This window comes from Salvelinus alpinus, chromosome 27 (genome assembly GCF_045679555.1).
Source record: "Salvelinus alpinus chromosome 27, SLU_Salpinus.1, whole genome shotgun sequence".
NCBI lineage: Eukaryota > Metazoa > Chordata > Actinopteri > Salmoniformes > Salmonidae > Salvelinus > Salvelinus alpinus.
In genome coordinates this window covers 22152689-22176020 of record NC_092112.1, presented here as the reverse complement: position 1 = coordinate 22176020, position 23332 = coordinate 22152689, and the positions used below count along the sequence as shown (strand labels likewise).

The 23332-nt window shown below is 40.1% G+C and overlaps 1 protein-coding gene, 1 long non-coding RNA gene and 23 other non-coding genes across 30 annotated transcripts; all 25 read left to right on the top strand.

Annotated features, from left to right (window-relative positions):
- Positions 1–169: 169 nt before the first annotated feature.
- LOC139556796 (small nucleolar RNA SNORD50) lies at positions 170–241 on the top strand. Its single transcript, XR_011671271.1, has one exon. It is a non-coding gene; the product is annotated as a small nucleolar RNA SNORD50 (small nucleolar RNA).
- A 179-nt stretch (positions 242–420) lies between these two features.
- On the top strand, positions 421–492 carry LOC139556756 (small nucleolar RNA SNORD50). The gene has a single exon (XR_011671232.1). It is a non-coding gene; the product is annotated as a small nucleolar RNA SNORD50 (small nucleolar RNA).
- A 171-nt stretch (positions 493–663) lies between these two features.
- Positions 664–735, top strand: LOC139556719 (small nucleolar RNA SNORD50). The gene has a single exon (XR_011671198.1). It is a non-coding gene; the product is annotated as a small nucleolar RNA SNORD50 (small nucleolar RNA).
- Positions 736–913: 178 nt separating this feature from the next.
- On the top strand, positions 914–985 carry LOC139556770 (small nucleolar RNA SNORD50). The gene has a single exon (XR_011671246.1). It is a non-coding gene; the product is annotated as a small nucleolar RNA SNORD50 (small nucleolar RNA).
- A 180-nt stretch (positions 986–1165) lies between these two features.
- Positions 1166–1237, top strand: LOC139556795 (small nucleolar RNA SNORD50). The gene has a single exon (XR_011671270.1). It is a non-coding gene; the product is annotated as a small nucleolar RNA SNORD50 (small nucleolar RNA).
- A 177-nt stretch (positions 1238–1414) lies between these two features.
- On the top strand, positions 1415–1486 carry LOC139556794 (small nucleolar RNA SNORD50). The gene has a single exon (XR_011671269.1). It is a non-coding gene; the product is annotated as a small nucleolar RNA SNORD50 (small nucleolar RNA).
- A 179-nt stretch (positions 1487–1665) lies between these two features.
- LOC139556754 (small nucleolar RNA SNORD50) lies at positions 1666–1737 on the top strand. The gene has a single exon (XR_011671231.1). It is a non-coding gene; the product is annotated as a small nucleolar RNA SNORD50 (small nucleolar RNA).
- A 171-nt stretch (positions 1738–1908) lies between these two features.
- On the top strand, positions 1909–1980 carry LOC139556718 (small nucleolar RNA SNORD50). The gene has a single exon (XR_011671197.1). It is a non-coding gene; the product is annotated as a small nucleolar RNA SNORD50 (small nucleolar RNA).
- A 176-nt stretch (positions 1981–2156) lies between these two features.
- Positions 2157–2228, top strand: LOC139556793 (small nucleolar RNA SNORD50). Its single transcript, XR_011671268.1, has one exon. It is a non-coding gene; the product is annotated as a small nucleolar RNA SNORD50 (small nucleolar RNA).
- A 177-nt stretch (positions 2229–2405) lies between these two features.
- Positions 2406–2477, top strand: LOC139556792 (small nucleolar RNA SNORD50). The gene has a single exon (XR_011671267.1). It is a non-coding gene; the product is annotated as a small nucleolar RNA SNORD50 (small nucleolar RNA).
- Positions 2478–2648: 171 nt separating this feature from the next.
- Positions 2649–2720, top strand: LOC139556717 (small nucleolar RNA SNORD50). Its single transcript, XR_011671196.1, has one exon. It is a non-coding gene; the product is annotated as a small nucleolar RNA SNORD50 (small nucleolar RNA).
- A 176-nt stretch (positions 2721–2896) lies between these two features.
- LOC139556791 (small nucleolar RNA SNORD50) lies at positions 2897–2968 on the top strand. The gene has a single exon (XR_011671266.1). It is a non-coding gene; the product is annotated as a small nucleolar RNA SNORD50 (small nucleolar RNA).
- Positions 2969–3147: 179 nt separating this feature from the next.
- On the top strand, positions 3148–3219 carry LOC139556753 (small nucleolar RNA SNORD50). Its single transcript, XR_011671230.1, has one exon. It is a non-coding gene; the product is annotated as a small nucleolar RNA SNORD50 (small nucleolar RNA).
- A 171-nt stretch (positions 3220–3390) lies between these two features.
- Positions 3391–3462, top strand: LOC139556716 (small nucleolar RNA SNORD50). Its single transcript, XR_011671195.1, has one exon. It is a non-coding gene; the product is annotated as a small nucleolar RNA SNORD50 (small nucleolar RNA).
- Positions 3463–3640: 178 nt separating this feature from the next.
- LOC139556750 (small nucleolar RNA SNORD50) lies at positions 3641–3712 on the top strand. The gene has a single exon (XR_011671227.1). It is a non-coding gene; the product is annotated as a small nucleolar RNA SNORD50 (small nucleolar RNA).
- Positions 3713–3890: 178 nt separating this feature from the next.
- LOC139556790 (small nucleolar RNA SNORD50) lies at positions 3891–3962 on the top strand. The gene has a single exon (XR_011671265.1). It is a non-coding gene; the product is annotated as a small nucleolar RNA SNORD50 (small nucleolar RNA).
- A 179-nt stretch (positions 3963–4141) lies between these two features.
- LOC139556789 (small nucleolar RNA SNORD50) lies at positions 4142–4213 on the top strand. The gene has a single exon (XR_011671264.1). It is a non-coding gene; the product is annotated as a small nucleolar RNA SNORD50 (small nucleolar RNA).
- Positions 4214–4384: 171 nt separating this feature from the next.
- Positions 4385–4456, top strand: LOC139556780 (small nucleolar RNA SNORD50). The gene has a single exon (XR_011671256.1). It is a non-coding gene; the product is annotated as a small nucleolar RNA SNORD50 (small nucleolar RNA).
- Positions 4457–4632: 176 nt separating this feature from the next.
- Positions 4633–4704, top strand: LOC139556788 (small nucleolar RNA SNORD50). Its single transcript, XR_011671263.1, has one exon. It is a non-coding gene; the product is annotated as a small nucleolar RNA SNORD50 (small nucleolar RNA).
- A 178-nt stretch (positions 4705–4882) lies between these two features.
- LOC139556786 (small nucleolar RNA SNORD50) lies at positions 4883–4954 on the top strand. The gene has a single exon (XR_011671261.1). It is a non-coding gene; the product is annotated as a small nucleolar RNA SNORD50 (small nucleolar RNA).
- A 179-nt stretch (positions 4955–5133) lies between these two features.
- LOC139556784 (small nucleolar RNA SNORD50) lies at positions 5134–5205 on the top strand. The gene has a single exon (XR_011671259.1). It is a non-coding gene; the product is annotated as a small nucleolar RNA SNORD50 (small nucleolar RNA).
- A 133-nt stretch (positions 5206–5338) lies between these two features.
- On the top strand, positions 5339–6897 carry LOC139556167 (uncharacterized). Its single transcript, XR_011671078.1, has 3 exons — positions 5339–5585; positions 5786–5841; positions 6395–6897. It is a non-coding gene; the product is annotated as an uncharacterized lncRNA (long non-coding RNA).
- Positions 5384–5455, top strand: LOC139556751 (small nucleolar RNA SNORD50). The gene has a single exon (XR_011671228.1). It is a non-coding gene; the product is annotated as a small nucleolar RNA SNORD50 (small nucleolar RNA).
- On the top strand, positions 5627–5698 carry LOC139556772 (small nucleolar RNA SNORD50). The gene has a single exon (XR_011671248.1). It is a non-coding gene; the product is annotated as a small nucleolar RNA SNORD50 (small nucleolar RNA).
- Positions 6898–11404: 4507 nt separating the features above from the next.
- LOC139556165 (heterogeneous nuclear ribonucleoprotein Q-like) lies at positions 11405–23167 on the top strand. 6 transcript variants are annotated; one of them, XM_071369752.1, is made up of 12 exons: positions 11421–11575; positions 12295–12472; positions 15125–15243; positions 15335–15442; positions 15733–15846; positions 16122–16298; positions 17560–17695; positions 17864–18069; positions 18485–18634; positions 18741–18862; positions 19039–19420; positions 20982–23167. In XM_071369752.1, the coding sequence occupies exons 1-12, from the start codon at positions 11573–11575 to the stop codon at positions 21012–21014; spliced, it is 1728 nt and encodes a 575-aa protein (XP_071225853.1). In that variant the 5' UTR covers positions 11421–11572; the 3' UTR covers positions 21015–23167. The 6 variants fall into 6 exon arrangements, with proteins under 6 accessions (XP_071225848.1, XP_071225853.1, XP_071225852.1 ...); XM_071369751.1 differs by having other exon boundaries at positions 20979–23167; XM_071369749.1 differs by having other exon boundaries at positions 19039–19577.
- The last annotated feature ends 165 nt before the right edge of the window (positions 23168–23332 follow it).

Below are 23332 nucleotides of genomic sequence, written 5' to 3'. Positions count from 1 at the left end.
GAAGATTTCTGATACCACAGTTGAACATGCACCAGGGTTTAATGTGAAACTGTTCATCTTACCGTTTGTCAGATATGCAGACCAGAAATGGAATCCTCCACACCAGAACATGGCTTCCTGTAACGCCTGTAAGAATCTGTTGTCTACTCCTAGTTTTTTGCAAAGATTGTATTAAGGATGAACCTATCCCGAACCTGATTCCTGTAAGATTGACAACCCTGTCGGATCTGACTTCTGAAATACAATTAGCATAATTGATCATGATCCATTTGAACATCCAGGCACAATAAAGTTAATGGTAATATCTTTTTACCCTATTGTCTTTCAGGTAACTTCAGACCAGACATGTATGGGAAAAATACAGACTGTAGCTATCAACTGTAAGTATCTGCTAGTTTTGGCAAACTCGTTGCAAGATTGTATTAAGGATGAACCTATCCCGAACATGATTCCTGTAAGATTGACAACCCTGTCGGATCTGACTTCTGAAATACAATTAGCATAATTGATCATGATACATTTGAACATGCATGCACAAACTTCATGTTAATATTTTGACTGTACTGTCTTTCAGGGAACTGCAGACCAGAATGCAATGAAAAAGTACATCTTGTAGCTAACTGTAAGTATCTGCTAGTTTTGTGCAAACTCGTTGCAAGATTGTATTAAGGATGAACCTATCCCAAACCTGATTCCTGTAAGATTGACAACCCTGTCGGATCTGACTTCTGAAATACAATTAGAACATTTCTGATACCACAGTTGAACATGCACCAGGGTTTAATGTGAAACTGTTCATCTTACCGTTTGTCAGATATGCAGACCAGAAATGGAATCCTCCACACCAGAACATGGCTTCCTGTAACGCCTGTAAGAATCTGTTGTCTACTCCTAGTTTTTTTTGCAAAGATTGTATTAAGGATGAACCTATCCCGAACCTGATTCCTGTAAGATTGACAACCCTGTCGGATCTGACTTCTGAATTACAATTAGCATAATTGATCATGATACATTTGAACATCCAGGCACAATAAATTTAATGGTAATATTTTTTTACCCTATTGTCTTTCAGGTAACTTCAGACCAGACATGGATGGGAAAAATACAGACTGTAGCTAACAACTGTAAGTATCTGCTAGTTTTGTGCAAACTCGTTGCAAGATTGTATTAAGGATGAACCTATCCCGAACCTGATTCCTGTAAGATTGACAACCCTGTCGGATCTGACTTCTGAAATACAATTTGCAGATTTCTGATGCCACAGTTGAACATGCACCAGGGTTTAATGTGAAACTGTTCATCTTACCGTTTGTCAGATATGCAGACCAGAAATGGAATCCTCCACACCAGAACATGGCTTCCTGTAACGCCTGTAAGATTCTGTTGTCTACTCCTAGTTTTTTTGCAAAGATTGTATTAAGGATGAACCTATCCCGAACCTGATTCCTGTAAGATTGACAACCCTGTCGGATCTGACTTCTGAAATACAATTAGCATAATTGATCATGATCCATTTGAACATCCAGGCACAATAAAGTTAATGGTAATATCTTTTTACCCTATTGTCTTTCAGGTAACTTCAGACCAGACATGTATGGGAAAAATACAGACTGTAGCTATCAACTGTAAGTATCTGCTAGTTTTGGCAAACTCGTTGCAAGATTGTATTAAGGATGAACCTATCCCGAACATGATTCCTGTAAGATTGACAACCCTGTCGGATCTGACTTCTGAAATACAATTAGCATAATTGATCATGATACATTTGAACATGCATGCACAAACTTCATGTTAATATTTTGACTGTACTGTCTTTCAGGGAACTGCAGACCAGAATGCAATGAAAAAGTACATCTTGTAGCTAACTGTAAGTATCTGCTAGTTTTGTGCAAACTCGTTGCAAGATTGTATTAAGGATGAACCTATCCCAAACCTGATTCCTGTAAGATTGACAACCCTGTCGGATCTGACTTCTGAAATACAATTAGAACATTTCTGATACCACAGTTGAACATTCACCAGGGTTTAATGTGAAACTGTTCATCTTACCGTTTGTCAGATATGCAGACCAGAAATGGAATCCTCCACACCAGAACATGGCTTCCTGTAACGCCTGTAAGAATCTGTTGTCTACTCCTAGTTTTTTGCAAAGATTGTATTAAGGATGAACCTATCCCGAACCTGATTCCTGTAAGATTGACAACCCTGTCGGATCTGACTTCTGAAATACAATTTACAGATTTCTGATGCCACAGTTGAACATGCACCAGGGTTTAATGTGAAACTGTTTATCTTACCGTTTGTCAGATATGCAGACCAGAAATGGAATCCTCTTCACCAGAACATGGCTTCCTGTAACGCCTGTAAGATTCTGTTGTCTACTCCTAGTTTTTTTGCAAAGATTGTATTAAGGATGAACCTATCCCGAACCTGATTCCTGTAAGATTGACAACCCTGTCGGATCTGACTTCTGAAATACAATTAGCATAATTGATCATGATACATTTGAACATGCATGCACAAACTTCATGTTAATATTTTGACTGTACTGTCTTTCAGGGAACTGCAGACCAAAATGCAATGAAAAAGTACATCTTGTAGCTAACTGTAAGTATCTGCTAGTTTTGTGCAAACTCGTTGCAAGATTGTATTAAGGATGAACCTATCCCAAACCTGATTCCTGTAAGATTGACAACCCTGTCGGATCTGACTTCTGAAATACAATTAGAAGATTTCTGATACCACAGTTGAACATGCACCAGGGTTTAATGTGAAACTGTTCATCTTACCGTTTGTCAGATATGCAGACCAGAAATGGAATCCTCCACACCAGAACATGGCTTCCTGTAACGCCTGTAAGAATCTGTTGTCTACTCCTAGTTTTTTGCAAAGATTGTATTAAGGATGAACCTATCCCGAACCTGATTCCTGTAAGATTGACAACCCTGTCGGATCTGACTTCTGAAATACAATTAGCATAATTGATCATGATCCATTTGAACATCCAGGCACAATAAAGTTAATGGTAATATCTTTTTACCCTATTGTCTTTCAGGTAACTTCAGACCAGACATGTATGGGAAAAATACAGACTGTAGCTATCAACTGTAAGTATCTGCTAGTTTTGGCAAACTCGTTGCAAGATTGTATTAAGGATGAACCTATCCCGAACATGATTCCTGTAAGATTGACAACCCTGTCGGATCTGACTTCTGAAATACAATTAGCATAATTGATCATGATACATTTGAACATGCATGCACAAACTTCATGTTAATATTTTGACTGTACTGTCTTTCAGGGAACTGCAGACCAGAATGCAATGAAAAAGTACATCTTGTAGCTAACTGTAAGTATCTGCTAGTTTTGTGCAAACTCGTTGCAAGATTGTATTAAGGATGAACCTATCCCAAACCTGATTCCTGTAAGATTGACAACCCTGTCGGATCTGACTTCTGAAATACAATTAGAACATTTCTGATACCACAGTTGAACATGCACCAGGGTTTAATGTGAAACTGTTCATCTTACCGTTTGTCAGATATGCAGACCAGAAATGGAATCCTCCACACCAGAACAGGGCTTCCTGTAACGCCTGTAAGATTCTGTTGTCTACTCCTAGTTTTTTTTGCAAAGATTGTGTTAAGGATGAACCTATCCCGAACCTGATTCCTGTAAGATTGACAACCCTGTCGGATCTGACTTCTGAAATACAATTTATAGATTTCTGATGCCACAGTTGAACATGCACCAGGGTTTAATGTGAAACTGTTCATCTTACCGTTTGTCAGATATGCAGACCAGAAATGGAATCCTCCACACCAGAACAGGGCTTCCTGTAACGCCTGTAAGATTCTGTTGTCTACTCCTAGTTTTTTTTGCAAAGATTGTATTAAGGATGAACCTATCCCGAACCTGATTCCTGTAAGATTGACAACCCTGTCGGATCTGACTTCTGAAATACAATTAGCATAATTGATCATGATACATTTGAACATCCAGGCACAATAAAGTTAATGGTAATATTTTTTTACCCTATTGTCTTTCAGGTAACTTCAGACCAGACATGGATGGGAAAAATACAGACTGTAGCTATCAACTGTAAGTATCTGCTAGTTTTGGCAAACTCGTTGCAAGATTGTATTAAGGATGAACCTATCCCGAACCTGATTCCTGTAAGATTGACAACCCTGTCGGATCTGACTTCTGAAATACAATTTGCATAATTGATCATGATACATTTGAACATGCATGCACAAACTTCATGTTAATATTTTGACTGTACTGTCTTTCAGGGAACTGCAGACCAGTATGCAATGAAAAAGTACATCTTGTAGCTAACTGTAAGTATCTGCTAGTTTTGTGCAAACTCGTTGCAAGATTGTATTAAGGATTAACCTATCCCGAACATGATTCCTGTAAGATTGACAACCCTGTCGGATCTGACTTCTGAAATACAATTAGAACATTTCTGATACCACAGTTGAACATGCACCAGGGTTTAATGTGAAACTGTTCATCTTACCGTTTGTCAGATATGCAGACCAGAAATGGAATCCTCCACACCAGAACATGGCTTCCTGTAACGCCTGTAAGAATCTGTTGTCTACTCGTAGTTTTTTGCAAAGATTGTATTAAGGATGAACCTATCCCGAACCTGATTCCTGTAAGATTGACAACCCTGTCGGATCTGACTTCTGAAATACAATTTACAGATTTCTGATGCCACAGTTGAACATGCACCAGGGTTTAATGTGAAACTGTTCATCTTACCGTTTGTCAGATATGCAGACCAGAAATGGAATCCTCCACACCAGAACAGGGCTTCCTGTAACGCCTGTAAGATTCTGTTGTCTACTCCTAGTTTTTTTTGCAAAGATTGTATTAAGGATGAACCTATCCCGAACCTGATTCCTGTAAGATTGACAACCCTGTCGGATCTGACTTCTGAAATACAATTAGCATAATTGATCATGATACATTTGAACATCCAGGCACAATAAAGTTAATGGTAATATTTTTTTACCCTATTGTCTTTCAGGTAACTTCAGACCAGACATGGATGGGAAAAATACAGACTGTAGCTATCAACTGTAAGTATCTGCTAGTTTTGGCAAACTCGTTGCAAGATTGTATTAAGGATGAACCTATCCCGAACCTGATTCCTGTAAGATTGACAACCCTGTCGGATCTGACTTCTGAAATACAATTTGCAGATTTCTGATGCCACAGTTGAACATGCACCAGGGTTTAATGTGAAACTGTTCATCTTACCGTTTGTCAGATATGCAGACCAGAAATGGAATCCTCCACACCAGAACCTGGCTTCCTGTAACGCCTGTAAGATTCTGTTGTCTACTCCTAGTTTTTTTTGCAAAGATTGTATTAAGGATGAACCTATCCCGAACCTGATTCCTGTAAGATTGACAACCCTGTCGGATCTGACTCCTGAAATACAATTAGCATAATTGATCATGATACATTTGAACATGCATGCACAAACTTCATGTTAATATTTTGACTGTACTGTCTTTCAGGGAACTGCAGACCAGAATGCAATGAAAAAGTACATCTTGTAGCTAACTGTAAGTATCTGCTGGTTTTGTGCAAACTCGTTGCAAGATTGTATTAAGGATGAACCTATCCCGAACCTGATTCCTGTAAGATTGACAACCCTGTCGGATCTGACTTCTGAAATACAATTAGCATAATTGATCATGATACATTTGAACATCCAGGCACAATAAAGTTAATGGTAATATTTTTTTGCCATATTGTCTTTCAGGTAACTTCAGACCAGACATGGATGGGAAAATACAGACTGTAGCTAACAACTGCTAGGTTTGTGTACGAGTGACAACCCTATCGGATCTGACTTACTTTTTTGTCATTTTTATTTATTTTTTTACCCCCTTTTCTCCCCAATTTCGTGATATACAATTACGCTGCAACTCCCTCGGGAGATGCGAAGGTCGATTCATGCGTCCTTCCCAAACCGCACTTCTTAACACCCGCCTGCTTAACCCTATGCCAGCCGCACCAATGTGTCAGAGGAAATACCATTCAACTGATGACTCTAGTCAGCCTGCAGGCGCCAGGCCTACCACAAGGAGTCGCTAGAGCGCGACAAGCCAAGTAAAGCTCCCCTGGCCAAACGCTCCCCTAACCCGGACGATGTTGGGCCCTATGTGCACAGCCCTATGGGACTCCCGGTCATGGCCGGTTGTGACACAGCCTGGGATCGAACCCCTGTCTGTAGTGACTCCTCAAGCACTGCGATGCAGTGCCTTAGACTGCTGCGCCACTCAGGAGTCCCCAATTTGCAGATTTCTGATGTCACATTTTAACATGCAAAAGGGTTTATCGTTAAATTATTTTCCTGGTTGTCTTTCAGGGCACTGCTAGTCGTGACTCCATCCTTCCAAATTGTCTCGTTGACTAGCGACGCCTGGGCTTCAGAGGTTGGGGGACAGCAGACCAGAAAAGGACACAGTGTTACACTTGTAAGAATGCATTTTGTGAAGTTGTTGCAAGATTGTATTTAGGATGACACTATCCCGAACATGATTGACAACACTGTCAGACCTGACTTCTGAAATGCAATTTGCAACCAAATGTGTTAGCAGGATTATGGGGAGAATAGCTTTATAAAGGTTGTAACAACGTGTTTTCTTTCATTTATTTAATTCCTAGTGACTGTCTTCGCAAGGGTCATTGTGATCTTTATCATACAATGGAGCTGGCCATCACTAGCAATGTGGAGACCGCATTATTGCCTTTTCATTTACAAAGCTCTAAATTGGAACTGAGCTAACCTAGGACAAAGTTTGTTATATTGACTGTATTGATTTGTGGAGTAACTGGATGTTTGAATTTAATAAAGATAATTTAAATGCATTCAGTCTTTCGTTTTTGTTTCACTGCATAGGCTTTTGTCCCAACTCATTTGGGTGTGAATGATGGCCTGTGGAATCTAATGCGTCATAATGTCAGATCTCATAATCACAATATCAGTGTGTCATTGTTAAATATTTATTCTGTAAATATCAATTCTCTAAAGATTAGATCTTATTTTCTAAGAAAAGCTGCATGTTAATTTTCTTAGTGGTATGAGAGCAGCAATTAAAAATAAATAAAAATTCACTTGGCTAGTCAGTTAAGAACAAATTCTTGTTTACAATGACGGCCTACCCCGGCCAAACCCTACACGTACGACGCTGGGCAAATTGTGCGCCGCCCTAATGAATTTGGCCTAATTTAAGTAATTTTGTCATTGAGGGAACGGAGTAAGACCGTTCTGTCGAGGTAAGGTCTGACTCAACTTTATTTGAGTAACATTAGGTGTAAAATACTTGGCATATGGCTTTCTCAACATGGACCTTATCAATCAAAGCATGTTAAACGGGTGAAAGATTCCCACAGTATGGCTTACTGACCACAACATGGAGATCCACAAGACAGCCTATTATTTGTGATGGGTGCATTTGTCCTATCACCTCCACCGAGGACCTTACCATTAGTGACTGGAACGAGCTGCAACAAACACTCAAACTGGACAGTTTTATCTCAATCTCTTCATTCAAAGACTCAATTATGGACATTCTTATTGACAGTTGTGGCTGCTTGGTGTGATGTATATTTGTCTCTACCTTCTTGCCCTTTGTGCTGTTGTCTGTGCTGCTACCATGCTGTGTTGTCATGTGTTGCTGCCATGCTATGTTGTCGTCTTAGGTCTCTCTTTATGTAGTGTTGTGTTGTCTCGTTGTGATGTGTGTTGGCCTATATTTTTATTTAATTCATTTTTAGGTAATACCTTTGCCCCATTCTCAATTAATCTTTCCTCAATATGTCCAATCCTCAAAAGCCAAAGGAAAAGGTCTGAGTGGAGGGACCGTTGAGATGAGACAAATAGAAATGGAGCCTCTGACTCTTTGCAATGTATGTTTTTCCTTGTACTGTAACACAACTGAAGCAATGCAAATGTTGGGCCCTCCCAAATTTCTTGTGGTCAGGCCCAATAACTGAGCAGTGGCATGCAGAAGGTGTGTGACTGAAGTCACCCAGAGGGTGCAAGACCTGCATCAGGCAGAACCTACTCAGGAACAACCTGTTGATGTTGGTCTGTTTTTCACCACAGCTTCCAATTTAAAATAAATCAATCTTTGCTTTATTAGTGTCCATTTTTAAGGACTTGTTTTCTGGACATAGATTCATTCTAATCCCGGACTATAAAACACCCCAACGTGTTTCTCAAATTGTGTACGTTAGGTGCTGGTAAAATGGAATTGATGCCCTGAAGGGGTGAAAGTGGCATAGTGGTAATTTACGAGGTATTTATCTTGAAAGACTGGTGCAAATTGTAGAGCACTTTTATTTGGGTCCATACAAGCATTTCGCTACACTCGCAATAACATTTTTTTTTTTATTTAACCTTTATTTAACCAGGTAGGCAAATTGAGAACACGTTCTCATTTACAATTGCGACCTGGCCAAGATAAAGCAAAGCAGTTCGACACATACAACAACACATAGTTACACATGGAGTAAAACAAACATATAGTCAATAATACAGTGAAAAAAAAAATAAGTCTATATACATCTGCAAAACATATTGTAATGAAACAGCAGGGAGCAGGTCTCAAACCCTCGACTTCCTAGGTCCGGCGCGCTATCGACTGTGCCGCAAAAGCATGCTCGAACCGCAGAGTCGATTTCCGCGCTTATAAACCCAGGGTCGTTACACTACTCCCTCCTTTCAAAGAGCGCGTCCTCGCGCTAGCTTGCGACTCTACGTCTTAGGGGAACGCGCTCACCGGGCAAGCACACGCACTGTCGTGGATGCAAGGTCCGATCACTTCTGACACCAGTGTAATGAAACAGCAGGGAGCAGGTCTCGAACCCTCGACCTTCTAGCCCGAAGTCCGGCGCGCTATCGACTGTGCCGCAAAAGCATGCTCGATTTCCGCGCTTATAAACCCAGAGTCGTTACACTATGTATGTGACCGATAAAATTAGATTTGATAATGCCCTTATAACTTCTCTTGTGAGAACTTATTTATAGGACATGACAAAGGGATGAAGATGGCATATGAAGAAGATAGATATGATGCCTGAAATATCTAACACCTTTATAAAAATGCCTCCCTGTTTGTTCTGGACAATGTCACTAGGCCACTGCTTCTGTTATGTGCCAAAAGCACTTAGTAGCCCTAGCGCTTGATCAGTTCCATTACATTACACATAAATCATTGGACAAGGCGTCTTCTGTATGGGGAGTTGTTAACCTTAAGAGCCCCAACACTTATTTAGAACACACATCACTTGCAGTAAGGTTTTGGAAGGACATATCTTTATCAGCGATAAATAATTGTCAAAAAACGATGTTAAATGTATACATTTTTTATAGGGTTAGGGTTCCCACGGTGCTTACGGAAAACGTCTCCTAAAACCTGTGTGTAAACGGAAGACGTGTTGTCACTGAAAAATACTGTTGGCTGCAACTGTTAACTGTGTACAGTACGTATATTTGTCATTTGTGAAATTATTTTCATGTGGTATGAAAGTAGAGCGATTGATGGTTCTAGAACCGTACCGCAATTGAGAATCGATTCACGTTTAGGTTGAGTATATGGCTGTTTTGTCCTCCAGAGCCAATTCGCCTTTAAACAGTCAGAACATGTAAGGTCCTTGGACTACAGGAAGTAACGTCAGGCTCATTTGGTCCATTATTGGGCTATCAGTAGCCTCAGCCCCATTAATAAACTGTTGGCTATAAAATATTATGGATATACTGACAAGATAGCTCCCGGTCCTAACCGTGTGGGGAGTCGTCCACAAAACAGCACAGCGAGCTATCTAGCTCCCGCCTAACCTTTCTTTGGATTGGTGGATACATCTCATTTAACATAGCCACCTTGCGACAACTCCGATATAACGTGTTTTTTCTTAAAGTTGCCGGGATATTACGTATCCTACTGACACTACTTGACCAAAAGTATGTGGACACCTGCTCGTCGAACATTTCATTCCAAAATCATGGGCATTAATTAGCCCTTTGCTGCTATAACAACATCCACTCGCCTGGGAAGGCTTTCCACTAGATGTTAGAACATTGCTGTGGGGACTTGCTTCCATTCAGCCACAAGAGCATTAGTGAGGTCGGGCACTGATGTTGGGCGATTAGGCCTGGCTCGTAGTCTGTGTTCCAATTCTAAGGTCTTTGTTGGGGTTGACGTCAGGGCTCTGTGCAGGCCAGTCAAGTTCTTCCACACCGACCTCAACTAACTGTTTCTGTATGGACCTCGCTTTGTGCACGGGGGCATTGTCATGCTGAAACAGGAAAGGGCCTTCCCCAAACTGTTGCCATAACGTTGGAAGCACAGAATTGTCTAGAATGTAATTGTATGCTGTAGCGTTAAAATTTCCCATCACAGGAACAAAGGGGCCTAGCCCAAACCATGAAAAACAGCCACAGACCATTGTTCCTTCTCCAAACTTTACAGTTGGCACTATGTTTGGGGCAGGTAGTGTTCTTCTGGCATCCACCAAACCCAGGTGGTGAAGCATGATTCATCACTCCAGAGAACGTGTTACCAATGCTCCACAGTACAATGGTGGCAAACTATACACCACCCAAGCCTTCGCTTGGCATTGCACATTGTAATCTTAGGCTTGTGCAGCTGTTTGGCCCTGGAAACCCCTTTCATGCATCTCGCTACAAACAGTTCTTGTGCTGACGTTGCTTCCAGAGGCACTTTGGAACTCTGTAGTGACTGTTGCAACTGAGGACAGACAATTTTTACACGTTACGCCTTCAGCACACGTTCTGTGAGCTTGTGTGGCCTACCACTTTGCAGCTGAGCCGTTGTTGCTCCTAAAGGTTTTCACTTCACAATAACAACACTTACAGTTGACCAGAGCAGACATTTGACCAGCTGACTTCTTGAAAAGGTGGCATCCTATGACAGTACCACGTTGAAAGTCACTGAGCTCTTTAGTAAGGCCATTCTACTGCCAGTGTTTGTCTATGGAGATTGCATGGCTATGTGCTCGATTTTATACGCCTATCATCAATGGGTGTGATTGAAAAAGCAGAATCCACTAATTTGAAGGGGTGTCCTACTTTTGCATATATAGTGTATATCAGTACACTCGTAAGAACTTAAACATTACAAAACGTATATTCGATCAAGTAAACTTCACGTTACAAATAAGCCATTCATTTGCTTGTTGACCAATTTCGACACTACTGACCATACAAAAACTCCTCGCTTTGGTTGGCGAAAGAACGACAAATCGCCATCTGCTGGAGGGAGACAGATTTTCCACCGAGTTGGCCCTCTCCCTTTTCGAGTCTACTCTACATCGTCAAAATGCACCAGCCCGTGGTTTGCAGCTGCAGAAACCCCATAGATGTAGAAGCACTCGCGGCGTCAACTAGCCGCCATTTTACATTATCGGGACAGGAGTGAAAACCCGACCTACGCCGGGAATCGTAGATTTTTTTTCTTTTTTTTTTGTAACACCCTGAAATCAGACAAAATCAGCACCGTGCACCTTAGTGAACTATCAAATGGTAAATATTTGCATGACGTGCCAACTAGTCAAGCTAGGGATAGGTGAAGATGTTTGTTCTTGCAGTGTTTTCAAACAATGTGTAACGTGGATAACGTTAGCTAACTAGCTACTCCTACCCGGCATTTTGAAAATGGATTCCAGAGCTAATGTCGTTAGCTAGATAGCTAACTAGCTAGTTATTTGGCGGCTGGACACCAGGCCGGGGCCACGGAGTAGTATGGCAGTTTCACTAATGTTACTAGCGAACAGGGGGCAAATATTTCAGACAAATTCCTGAAGGGGTTAACATTAGCTAATGTATTAGCAAATACGTTAATTGTAGAACAATGAGGTTTAGTTATATCTGTGGTATTAGTTTACTAGCTAACGTTACTTCACAATGCATTGCTAAACAAGTCTACAGCAGTGCCGTCAGTGCGCACAAAACACGTGTAACGCTAGTTTTCTGGTTCCTAAATGAGTCCAAAAACGCATCCAAATGTCAACTACTTACTGTAGCTAACGTTAGTTATATTTAACGGTTATCTTAATTTCCGAAGTTCAGTATAAAGTCTGGTACCTCTGGACTTAATTATTTAAGGCACTGTTTGCTTAAAACAAGACCATCGTAAAATATTTATCTTCGTTGCAGGAGTTTAATGATTCGCATGATCATAAAAGGGTTGTTGCTATACTACATTTCCCCGTCTAATTTATTTGACTCATTGCATTACACAGATGTCTGGAGACATGGTGACTGATCAAGTAAATGGAAATGGTACAGAAGAACCAATGGACACAACTACAGTGGACACAACTGCAGCAGAAGTTAAACATTCAGACCATTTCCAGACTTTATTAGACGCTGGTTTACCACAGAAAATTGCTGAAAAATTAGATGCAATTTACGTAGCAGGTGAGCGCAACTACAGTAATTGTTTGCCTTTTTATTTCTATCTATTAACAGTTTGTATTTACCACAGTAACTTTGTCAGATTTCTTTACAAAATGGGTACAAACAAAGCTATCCTCACCATACCAAAAAGCTGTAATTCTGAGTGGGAATTTTAATGAATTGTGTTTGGACAGAGTAGAGAAGCTGTTGCTTAATATGGATGGAAGCCTATTGTGGTTTAGTATACATTTTGAAACTGAGAAACTGGAGTGGATGGGGGAGGGTTGTCTTGATATGGTCTCAGGGGGAATCTGGGGCCATGGCATATGCAGGAACAATGGCACCAGCTGCCTGGACTGGGACAAGTGTTGTCCCCCAGAAGCACAATGTGGACATGCTAATTATAATATAAAGAAAAGCATAACAGGGCCCTTAAGACATCTGTATTTACTTGTACAAGTACAGCTGACTGACCTGGGTTTTACAGTGTGATACTTGCTTGTGGGTGCAGATTAGAGGTCGACCGATTATTGGAGGACCAAAAAAGGCAGATACCGATTAATCTGCAGATTTTTATTTATTTATTTGTAATAATGACAATTACAACAATACTGAATGAACACTTATTTTAACTTAATATAATACAGTACATCAATAAAATCATTTTAGCGTCAAATAAATAATGTTCTATTTGGTTTAAATAATGCAAAAACAAAGTGTTGGAGAAGAACGTAAAAGTGCAATATGTGCCATGTAAGAAAGCTAAAGTTTAAGTTCCTTGCTCAGAACATGAGAACATATGAACGCTGGGTTCCTTTTAACATGAGTTCAATATTCCCAGGTAATAAGTTTACGGTTGTAGTTATTATAGGACTATTTCTCTCTATACGATTTGTATTTCATATACCTTTGACTATTGGATGTTCTTATAGGCCTCGAAGCAGCGTTACCCATGCAGAGCAAGGGGAACAACTACTCCAAGCCTCAGAGCGAGTGACGTTTGAAACGCTATTAACGTGCACCCCACCCCGCTAACTAGCTAGTCATTTCACATCGGTTACACCAGCCTAATCTCGGGAGTTGATAAACAGCGCAATAGCTGCTGGCAAAATGAACAAAAGTGCTGTTTGAATGAATGCTTACGAGCCTGCTGGTGCCTACCATCGCTCAGTCAGACTGCTCTATCAAATCATAGACTTAATTATAACATAACACACAGAAATACAAGCATTAGGTCATTAATATGGTCGAATCTGGAAACTATCTTCTCGAAAACAAAACGTTTATTCTTTCAGTGAAATACGGAACCGTTCTGTATTTTATCTAACGGGTGGCATCCATAAGTCTAAATATTCCTGTTACATTGCACAACCTTCAATGTTATGTCATAATTACGTAAAATTCTGGCAAATTAGTTCGCAAAGAGCCAGGCGGCCCAAACTGTTGCATATACCCTGACTCTGCGTGCAATGAACGCAAGAGAAGTGACAGAATTTCACCTGGTTAATATTGCCTGCTAACCTGGATTTCTTTTAGCTAAACATGCAGGTTTAAAAATATATACTTCTGTGTATTGATTTTAAGAAAGGCATTGATGTTTAAGGTTAGGTACAGTTCTGCAACGATTGTGCTTTTTTCGCGACTGCGCTTTTGTTAAATCATCCCCCGTTTGGCGAAGTTGGCTGTCTTTGTTAGGAAGAAATAGTCTTCACACAGTTCGCAATGAGCCAGGCGGCCCAAACTGCTGCATATACCCTGGCTCTGTTGCAAGAGAAGTGACACAATTTCCCTAGTTAAAATAAATTAATGTTAGCAGGCAATATTAACTAAATATGCAGGTTTAAAAATATATACTTGTGTATTGATTTTAAGAAAGGCATTGATGTTTATGGTTAGGTACACGTTGGAGCAACGACAGCCCTTTTTCGTGAATGCGCACCGCATCGATTATATGCAACGCAGGACACGCTAGATAAACTAGTAATATCATCAACCATGTGTAGTTAACTAGTGATTATGATTGATTGATTGTTTTTAATAAGATAAGTTTAATGGTAGCTAGCAACTTACCTTTGCTTCTTACTGCATTTGCGTAACAGGCAGGCTCCTCGTGGAGTGCAATGTAAGGCAGGTGGTTAGAGCGTTGGACTAGTTAACTGTAAGGTTGCAAAATTGAATCCCTGAGCGGACAAGGTAAACATCTGTCGTTCTGCCCCTGAACAAGGCAGTTAACCCACCGTTCCTAGGCCGTCATTGAAAATAAGAATGTGTTCTTAACTGACTTGCCTAGTTAAATAAAGGTGTTAAAAAATACAGATTTCCGATTGTTATGAAGACTTGAAATCGGCCCTAATTAATCGGCCATTCCGATTAATCGGCCGACCTCTAGTGCAGATAGTGAGATATTCTTCACCTCTTTTGATAAGCTGCATGCTTGTTAATTTCCTTATGTTTCTGTTATCCTTGTTCATGTTTTCACTACTAACCCAACTTTTTCTAGCAATATTGACTACTTTGTGTTGATTGTTCACATGATATCTATTACTCAAATCCTGGAGCAACTCAACATTGCTGTGATGTTTTACCGCTAAGATTTGATTGGACATAATGCCATGTCTTATTGTGATGTCTTTGGTGAACAAAATTGTTATATTTGGAATGTCTCATCTACAGGACTGGTAGCACACAGTGACCTAGATGAAAGGGCTATTGAAGCGTTGAAAGAATTTAATGAAGAAGGTGCTCTGCAAGTCCTGCTTCAGTTTAAGGAAAGTGATCTGTCGCACGTGCAAGTAAGTGGGGCAGCATTACTCTTGGTTGAGGATGATTTTCTGATTTAGTGAAACGCTGGGAGGACCTAAAAGCTAAAATTTTCCCATGCAGAACAAAAGTGCATTTCTCTGTGGAGTAATGAAGACTTACAGACAGAGGGAGAAGCAAGGGACCAAAGTTTCAGATTCCACAAAGGGACCAGATGAGGCAAAAATAAAGGTATGTCAATACCAGGAAGTTTACTTTCCATGCTCTTTGTAGAAATGAAATATTTCTGTTCCAATCTCTTCCCACTGCCTTGGCATATTGTAATAGTTGGGCATTTGTTGGCAGACTTGATCTAGACTCCACTTAGCTTGTCAGAGTATTATACCAAGGTTCATAAAGTCTGTCAATTTAGGCTGTGATCATAGATTTTTTTTGTATAGCTGAATATTTTGGTTATTTGTGACAATCAAGCATTGTTTTTGTGTAGTTGCAACATTTAATCTATTTATTTTGATTGTCAGGCTCTGCTTGATAGAACCAGCTATACACTTGATGTGACAACGGGTCAGCGCAAGTATGGAGGCCCCCCTCCAGAGTCTGTGTATTCAGGTGCTCAACCCACTATTGGAACAGAGGTAAGGTCTTTACCTTTCAGTGAACAAACGCACATGAATGAGACCATCAAACATCTACAAATTGCTGTTTGTCCTAATGATGACATTTGTAGTTCTGGAGAGACTGAGAGCTTACTACTAAGATCTGACTGGGCTTAAACTTAAAACACTAAAGTGTAATAATAAAAAAAGAACCTATTAAGTTCCATAAATATTTTGTGTATTCATTTCCAGAACCGAGCACTTTCGCATCTGCTCGCAGATGTTTCTTCATGACATGTTCCCTCCCTTTCCAGATATTTGTTGGGAAAATTCCTCGAGACTTGTTTGAGGACGAGCTGGTGCCGCTCTTTGAGAAGGCGGGACCTATCTGGGATCTACGTCTAATGATGGATCCCCTTAGTGGCCTGAACAGGGGGTACGCCTTTGTCACTTTCTGCACTAAAGAGGCTGCCTCAGAGGCAGTAAACCTGGTGAGTGTGTCTTCGTGCCTTGAGAGGGTTGCAAAATTCCAGGTACTTTCAATAAATTCCCTGGTTTTCCAGAAATCCTGATTGTAGGATTCCGCATTTCATAATTATTTGCTCCTGATTCCAGGAATCCTCCAACTGGGATTTCAGGAATACCGGGGAATTTTGCAACCCTAACCTTGACACTCCAGTTATGGCATCCTCTACAGCAGGGATCTCCAACAGGTCGATCGCGACCTACCAGTAACTCGCAGCCCACATATGAGTAGCTCGCCAAACAATTCTGAAAGTACATGCAATTTCCATATGTTCCACTGCAAACTGATAAACAAATCTCACCAGTATCCGCTACGATCTAATCAACCCAACATTGACATTATCTCAACCCCTGGTTAGCCACTATTGGCTTAAAAAGCTAAATCTAACACAATCTGCCAGTTAATTTGCAGCAATATTGCCCCTGTCTGTGTGGTGCACGTATTTCTATCGCTCCGTGTGTAGCTAGTTGATGTGATAAGTCTTGTGGGTTGACAGAAATGCTTTCCCCAAAGCCGTCTCAATTAAATGTTAACTGCAAAGTAGGCTAACCTGGCAGAAGTATATTATTTGTATCTATTATTTGTTAACTGGAAACGTTGCCACGAAATTTGAGCAGCAGCAGTACAGAACCATCGCTAGACCGGCACATCAGATGGCACATTCCTCACCTGCCAGATGCACAATTAAAGGTAGAATTACACAAAAAATTGAAATGGCTTCATTTTCTTCCAGACTTATAAAAATGGTCTTCAGGTGTGATTTAAGCATTGTCATGGACTCAGAACATCCAATTTCGTAGTTTTTTTTGTTGTTGAACAATTGCATTTTTTATTTCAAAACAAATCTAAAACCAGGAAAAATTTAATTGAGAACATAATTTAGGGAAATATTCAACATAATTTGGAGAGAGAAAAAAATCTTTGTTTATTAACCATTATTTTACCTGGTATATTTACCGAAAACGCAGTGCACTACTTTCTCTTGTACATAAGGACCTTGGGAAGAGTTGCGGGGGAGGGTGGAAAATGTGCCTATTTAAAAGCCACATTTCTTTTTTTAAGTAGCTCATGCTAGAAAAGGTTGGAGAACCTTGCTCTATGGTATTCCTCAAATTTGTTTTCAGGCTTCATCGGTTTAATCAATTTGAAAATATGAACTTTCTGTGCCATGGTGGTTTCATATTTATGCTTGTCACCCTGGTTGACGAGTTCCTCTCTTTCCGTAGTGTAATAATCATGAAATACGCCCCGGCAAGCACATTGGAGTGTGTATATCTGTTGCCAATAACAGGCTGTTCGTCGGCTCCATCCCCAAGAGTAAAACGAAAGAGCAGATGGTTGAGGAGTTTGCTAAAGTCACAGGTAAGAAACATCTTTGCTGATGGGTGAGATTAGGGCTCTTCATTTTATTAAATTAATGACATGTCTTCTGGTTGTAGCTAACTACATCAAGAGCAGATTTGCTTTAGCTATGAGAATGTGATATTTAATGCATTTCAAACCTGAACTGACTTTTTCTTTTTCCAACAGAGGGTCTTAATGATGTCATACTGTACCATCAGCCGGATGACAAAAAGAAGAACAGAGGTTTTTGCTTTTTGGAATACGAGGACCACAAAACTGCTGCTCAGGCCAGACGCAGGCTGATGAGTGGCAAGGTGAAAGTCTGGGGGAACGTGGTTACTGTGGAATGGGCAGACCCCATCGAGGAACCCGATTCGGAGGTCATGGCCAAGGTAGGTGATCTGATTATTACAAAGTGATGAAACACTGGATAAATGAGTGTGTGTCCCTAATGATACCCTATTCCTTATATAGTGCACTACTTTTGACTAGGGGCCATTGGACCTGCGTAGAAGTTGTGCACTATATAGGGTGTCATATGGGACGACGCCAGGGTTTCTGAATGTTGCCTATTTAACTTTATCTCGGGTATAAAAATCCCTCTGTTGAAGGACAGGGGATGTACATTGATTGGTTTCCCACCTGAAGTCTTGCTTCATAGGCTTGCAGTTGAAAATTGATCAACCTCAAGTCTTGCATTTAACAAAATACAACAGCTAGTCTTTAACTGGGTGGAGATCACACTGACGTCTTTGTGGAAACCATGTAATTCATAACACGTTTCCTTTCATGCATTTCAATCCACAGGTCAAAGTTTTGTTTGTTCGAAACCTTGCGAACAGTGTTACGGAAGAAATACTGGAAAAATCCTTCGGCCAGTTTGGTAGACTGGAGCGAGTGAAAAAGCTGAAAGATTACGCGTTCATTCACTTTGATGAGAGAGACAGTGCAGTCAAGGTACTGCCGTTGAGTGATAATATAATGAGAATACACTGCTGTAAGTACATGACGGTGCATAGGTGTGTAATTGTATGATGACTGTAGTTTGCCACCATCTCCACAGGCATTGGCTGAAATGAATGGCAAAGATCTAGAGGGAGAGCACATTGACATAGTCTTTGCAAAGCCCCCCGATCAGAAGAGGAAAGAACGCAAAGCTCAGAGACAAGCAGCCAAAACAAACATGTAAGAAGTCTTCCCAAATGTTACACCTCTTTACAAAAGGCTCCACTTTTCAAAGCCCAAATTGAAATAGTTGCATGACCAATTCTAAGTTCTAATCCCATAAGAACAGTAATGAGTCCATATGTGTATAGTGCCTTGAACATTTTTGCATTGTTCTGCTTGTCTTTCCCACATAGGTATGATGATTATTATTACAACTACGGCCCCCCTCAGTTGCCCCCTCCCACAAGAGGCGGAAGGGGTAGAGGTGGTGGTAGGGGAGGGTATGCTTACCCCCCTGACTATTATGGCTACGAGGATTACTACGATTATTATGGTTATGACTACCACAATTACCGTGACGGATACGAGGACCCCTACTACGGCTATGATGACTATCAGGCTCCCGCTAGAGGAAGAGGGGGCAGAAGTGCCTGGGGGCCATCTCCAGCCAGAGGCCGAGGCGGTGCAGGCGCTTTCAGGGGCAGAGGTGGCTTCTCACCGCGTGGTGGTCCAGGATCAAGCAGAGGAGGTGTACGAGGTGCCAGAGGAGGTGTGCAGCAGAGAGGCCGCGGCGGGGTACGTGGTGCAAGGGGTGGCCGCGGTGGAAATGTAGGAGGAAAGCGCAAAGCTGATGGGTACAACCAGCCAGATTCCAAGCGGCGCCAGACCAATAATCAGAACTGGGGCTCTCAACCCATTGCTCAGCAACCGCTCCAAGGTGGTGATCGTTCTGGTAACTATGGTTACAAATCTGACAACCAGGAGTTTTATCAGGATTCTTTTGGGCAACAGTGGAAGTAGAACTTTAGGGCTATGATTTCAAATCCTTTTTTTTTAGAGGCTTGATCTGATTAGTCGTAAATCCATACGGTCACCTCCATTTTTTCCAATTTGGTAACATCTGGCAAGTTTTGTATATAATAATCCGCTTGGATTTGAACCGTAGATACAATCCCACCTGCTTCTGGCGAACTGGTACATTTTTTATAAAGTTGATTGTGATTTCCATACTGTTTTGACATTTTAAATTTGCAGTCATGTGCTCCAGCTCTCTATTTGGCTATAGTAGTATTATGTATGTTTTTAGCAATTCTGATCTCCATGTCTTAAGTAGCTAACAGCAACAACGCTTATGTCTCTTAAATATGAAGCCTCGCTTTTAAAAACAAATGAAATTACAATTTGTATGTTACACAAGGTAATTCTAGGAAATAGCTTGTCTTGTAAAAAAAGAAAAAGGGACTAGTCCTATTTTTTGCCTTTACATTTTGGCTTGTATTCTTTGCTGTTTGTCTGCTTTAATAAACATACACACACAAGTGTACAAAACTTCAAATTGTGTTGCAAATTCATGTTTTGGCAAATTCTCTTTTTAAATTGCCTTCAAATTTAAGGCTCCTTGTGGAAGAGAAGGACTAAAGGTTTGCCTATGTTAGCCACATGCTGCAACGTCACTTTTGCATGCCATCAAATTTATCACCTAGTTCAGCAGTCGGCATCTTTCCACAATTCAAGTGTTACGTATGTGTAGAGACATACCCCATTAGAGCATAAAAAAAAAATGAAACGCCATATCTCAAACATTGTCACTTTGATTTCACTTTTTTTTGTAGCCAAAATTTAAATGGATTTTCATTAAAGACATGCCCTGAAAACAAGTGTGAAATCTTTCTCTGGTGGCCACTTCAAATCTGTACCTTCGGCTATTAAGAAAGCACAATTTGTGAAGCTTTTCGTGTCTTAGGAAGATCTATATAGTCATTGGTAGCCTTAACACTGATCTTGCATGTTTCTCAAATTCCTAATTGAGTAATGGTGGGAAATAATTGTCATGCATGGACTGTCTGTCTGTAGAGCTTGTAGTTTGGCCATAACCCCTAATCTTTCCACATCCCAACTACTTAACTTGTCTCCTTTTAAAGAACACAGCAAAGCCACTGTTCTGCTTGACCTTTTCCTAAAGGCATAGACTTGTTGCATGTGACGTTGAAAGGTGTGGAAGTCGATGAATGCTTACAAGAGTTTTTGTCTTTAGTGTGCAGTAGCCCATTTTCTGTAGTTACATGTGTGTAGATGTTATGTGGTCTTCTGTTGTGGTCTATCTTCTAATTGCATCCTTTTGTTACCTGACTAGCAGGGAAAAGAGGTCGAGGCCGATCCTGACCTGTAACTATGAAGACTGACCTGCTACTTACTGTATGTGGGGGTTACACCAGGAAGCTGCCAATGGAAGTGATGGTAAGGTCAACTCAATGGTCCAATGATATTCCAGCCTTAAAGCAGCATATCTCCCAGAACTGCTACAGGAGAAGATGATCAAAAGAGAACTCAAATCACTTGCTTGGACTTTTTTACATTAACCTGTCACCTTCCCCCATATCCCCAAAGAATATGCCATTTTAAATGACTGAAGATGTTGAGATTTCCCAGGGGACTCTTCATCCTGAAATGAAATGTAATTATGTCTTTTGCACTTTGTCTAAGTTTGAAGTGGCTCAGAGGAGCTTGATGCTAATGTACAGTTGTGTGGTTAATGCAGCTTTATGCTGGAATAGACATGTTTTAATCCTGTTTTGATTTGGATTGGTTTTAAGAGAATGTTTTCAGGCGTAACCCCCTGGCATAAATAGTCAGGCATTCCAGGAAGGTGGTTATTTTCAGAATTTATTTTAAAGAGTTGGTTAACTACAGTGGTGAAAAAATGTACTGAATTGTCATACTTGAGTAAAAGTAAAGATATGTTAATTAGAAAATGACTCAAATAAAAGTGAGTCACCCAGTAAAATACTACTTGAGTAAAAGTAAGTATTTGGTTTTAAATATGCTTATTTATCAAAAGTAAATGTAATTTAAGTATCAAAAGTATACATTTCAAATTCCTTATTAAGCAAGCCACACGGCACCATATTCTTGTATTTTTATTTATTTACGGATAGCCAGGAACACACTCCAACACTGACATAATTTACAAACGAAGCATTTATGTTTAGTGATTCCGCCAGATCAGCGGCAGTAGGGATGACCAGGGATGTTCTCTTGATAAGTGTGAATTGGACCATTTTCCTGTCCTGCTAAGCATTCAAAATGGTTTTGGGTGTCAGGGAAAATGTGTGGAGTAAAAAAGTACATTATTTTAGTTAGGGAATGTAGTGAAGTAAAAGTTGTCAAAAATAGTAAAGTACAGATAAGCAAAAAATCGACTTAAGTAAAAATACTTTGAAGTACTACTTAAGTACTTTACACCACTGGTTAACTACCTCCATACAGAGGATTCAACTGCCCTGTTTGTACTGTAAATAGGAAAACTTCATTGATGAAAGAAGGGCTTGTTCACCCACTAAAAATTAAGACTGTGAAAGTACCAGTATCGCACAATTTTTTCCCATGGCAAAAATGACAACACGAAGCAGACAACTCTTTGTTACTTAAAACATCTACTCTATGTAAAGTATTGTGTGCTATAGCTTGGAAAGTAAATGTACATGTGACTCTGGATGACACCATAATGTTTGTTTCCAACATTAGGGTTTTGTTTTCTTGCCACAATACGAGTATCGCGATACTGGTATCGTCCCGACCCTACTAAATATGCACAAGGGCAACAGCAGAGCACATGTAGTTTTATTATAGGTGCTGCGTGCTATTTGTCTGACACTGCGAACAGTCAAACTCTGCATGTTAAATAATCTCATGTAATGAGCCTGAATGAACAAGCCTTGCTTTCATCTAGGCTGAACTGAATTTGCGGTGTGCTTCTTCAGATAATGTAGTTACTGGTTGTATTATAGTTTAGGAAAATGTTACTTTTGTAAAAGCTTGAACACCAGAAAAACATCAATGTTTTTCAAGCTTTAAAGTGTCCCTTTCTTTGTTCGATGGGATAGGAAGTCTAACTTTTGTATATAATCACATCCCTTTGTTAGGTTGCATACACTAATGTTTGAAAGCCATCCATCTACTTTGTGTACAGATATTTGCCTAATCATGTTGTACAACGTGAGCATTGATCAGACATCCAACCAGCTGCCTTTTTGTCACATTTGACAAGTGTCTTCAATCTGCATCATGTTGAACATATGATTAGTAGCGGAGCTTTTTTTTTTTTTCTTTTTTTTTTTTAATTGCATAAAGGATACTGAACAACTTGATCAGGTTTTTTACACAGTTGACTCCCTCAGTAAGTCTTATCATTAGACAACCTTTGAAAATACCCGTGTTAAAATATTGTTGGCTGGCTAACAAATGTTTTTTTTTTTTCAGTCTTGCAAATAAATTGTTTTATACTGTAAATTGAGGCGAGTAACTTATTTTAAAAAAAATAAAGGTCTTGATTTTATTGTAGTGCTCTTGCTACTGTATACATGTGTATGACTATATCCATCTAACAAGTGTATAGATGTAATGGAAATTGGTGAAAAGACTGATAATCAGCATGTTTGAGTTGAATTAGTACACTACATTCACTACCCTTTTTCTGGAATTTACAGC

What these genes read in the sequence shown, in the direction of transcription:
- LOC139556165 (XM_071369747.1), top strand. An exon ending in AGATGCAATTTACGTAGCAG is followed by an intron (nt 12,473 to 15,124) that starts GTGAGCGCAACT and finishes TCTCATCTACAG; the next exon opens with GACTGGTAGCACACAGTGAC. An exon ending in GGAGTTTGCTAAAGTCACAG is followed by an intron (nt 17,696 to 17,863) that starts GTAAGAAACATC and finishes TTTTTCCAACAG; the next exon opens with AGGGTCTTAATGATGTCATA.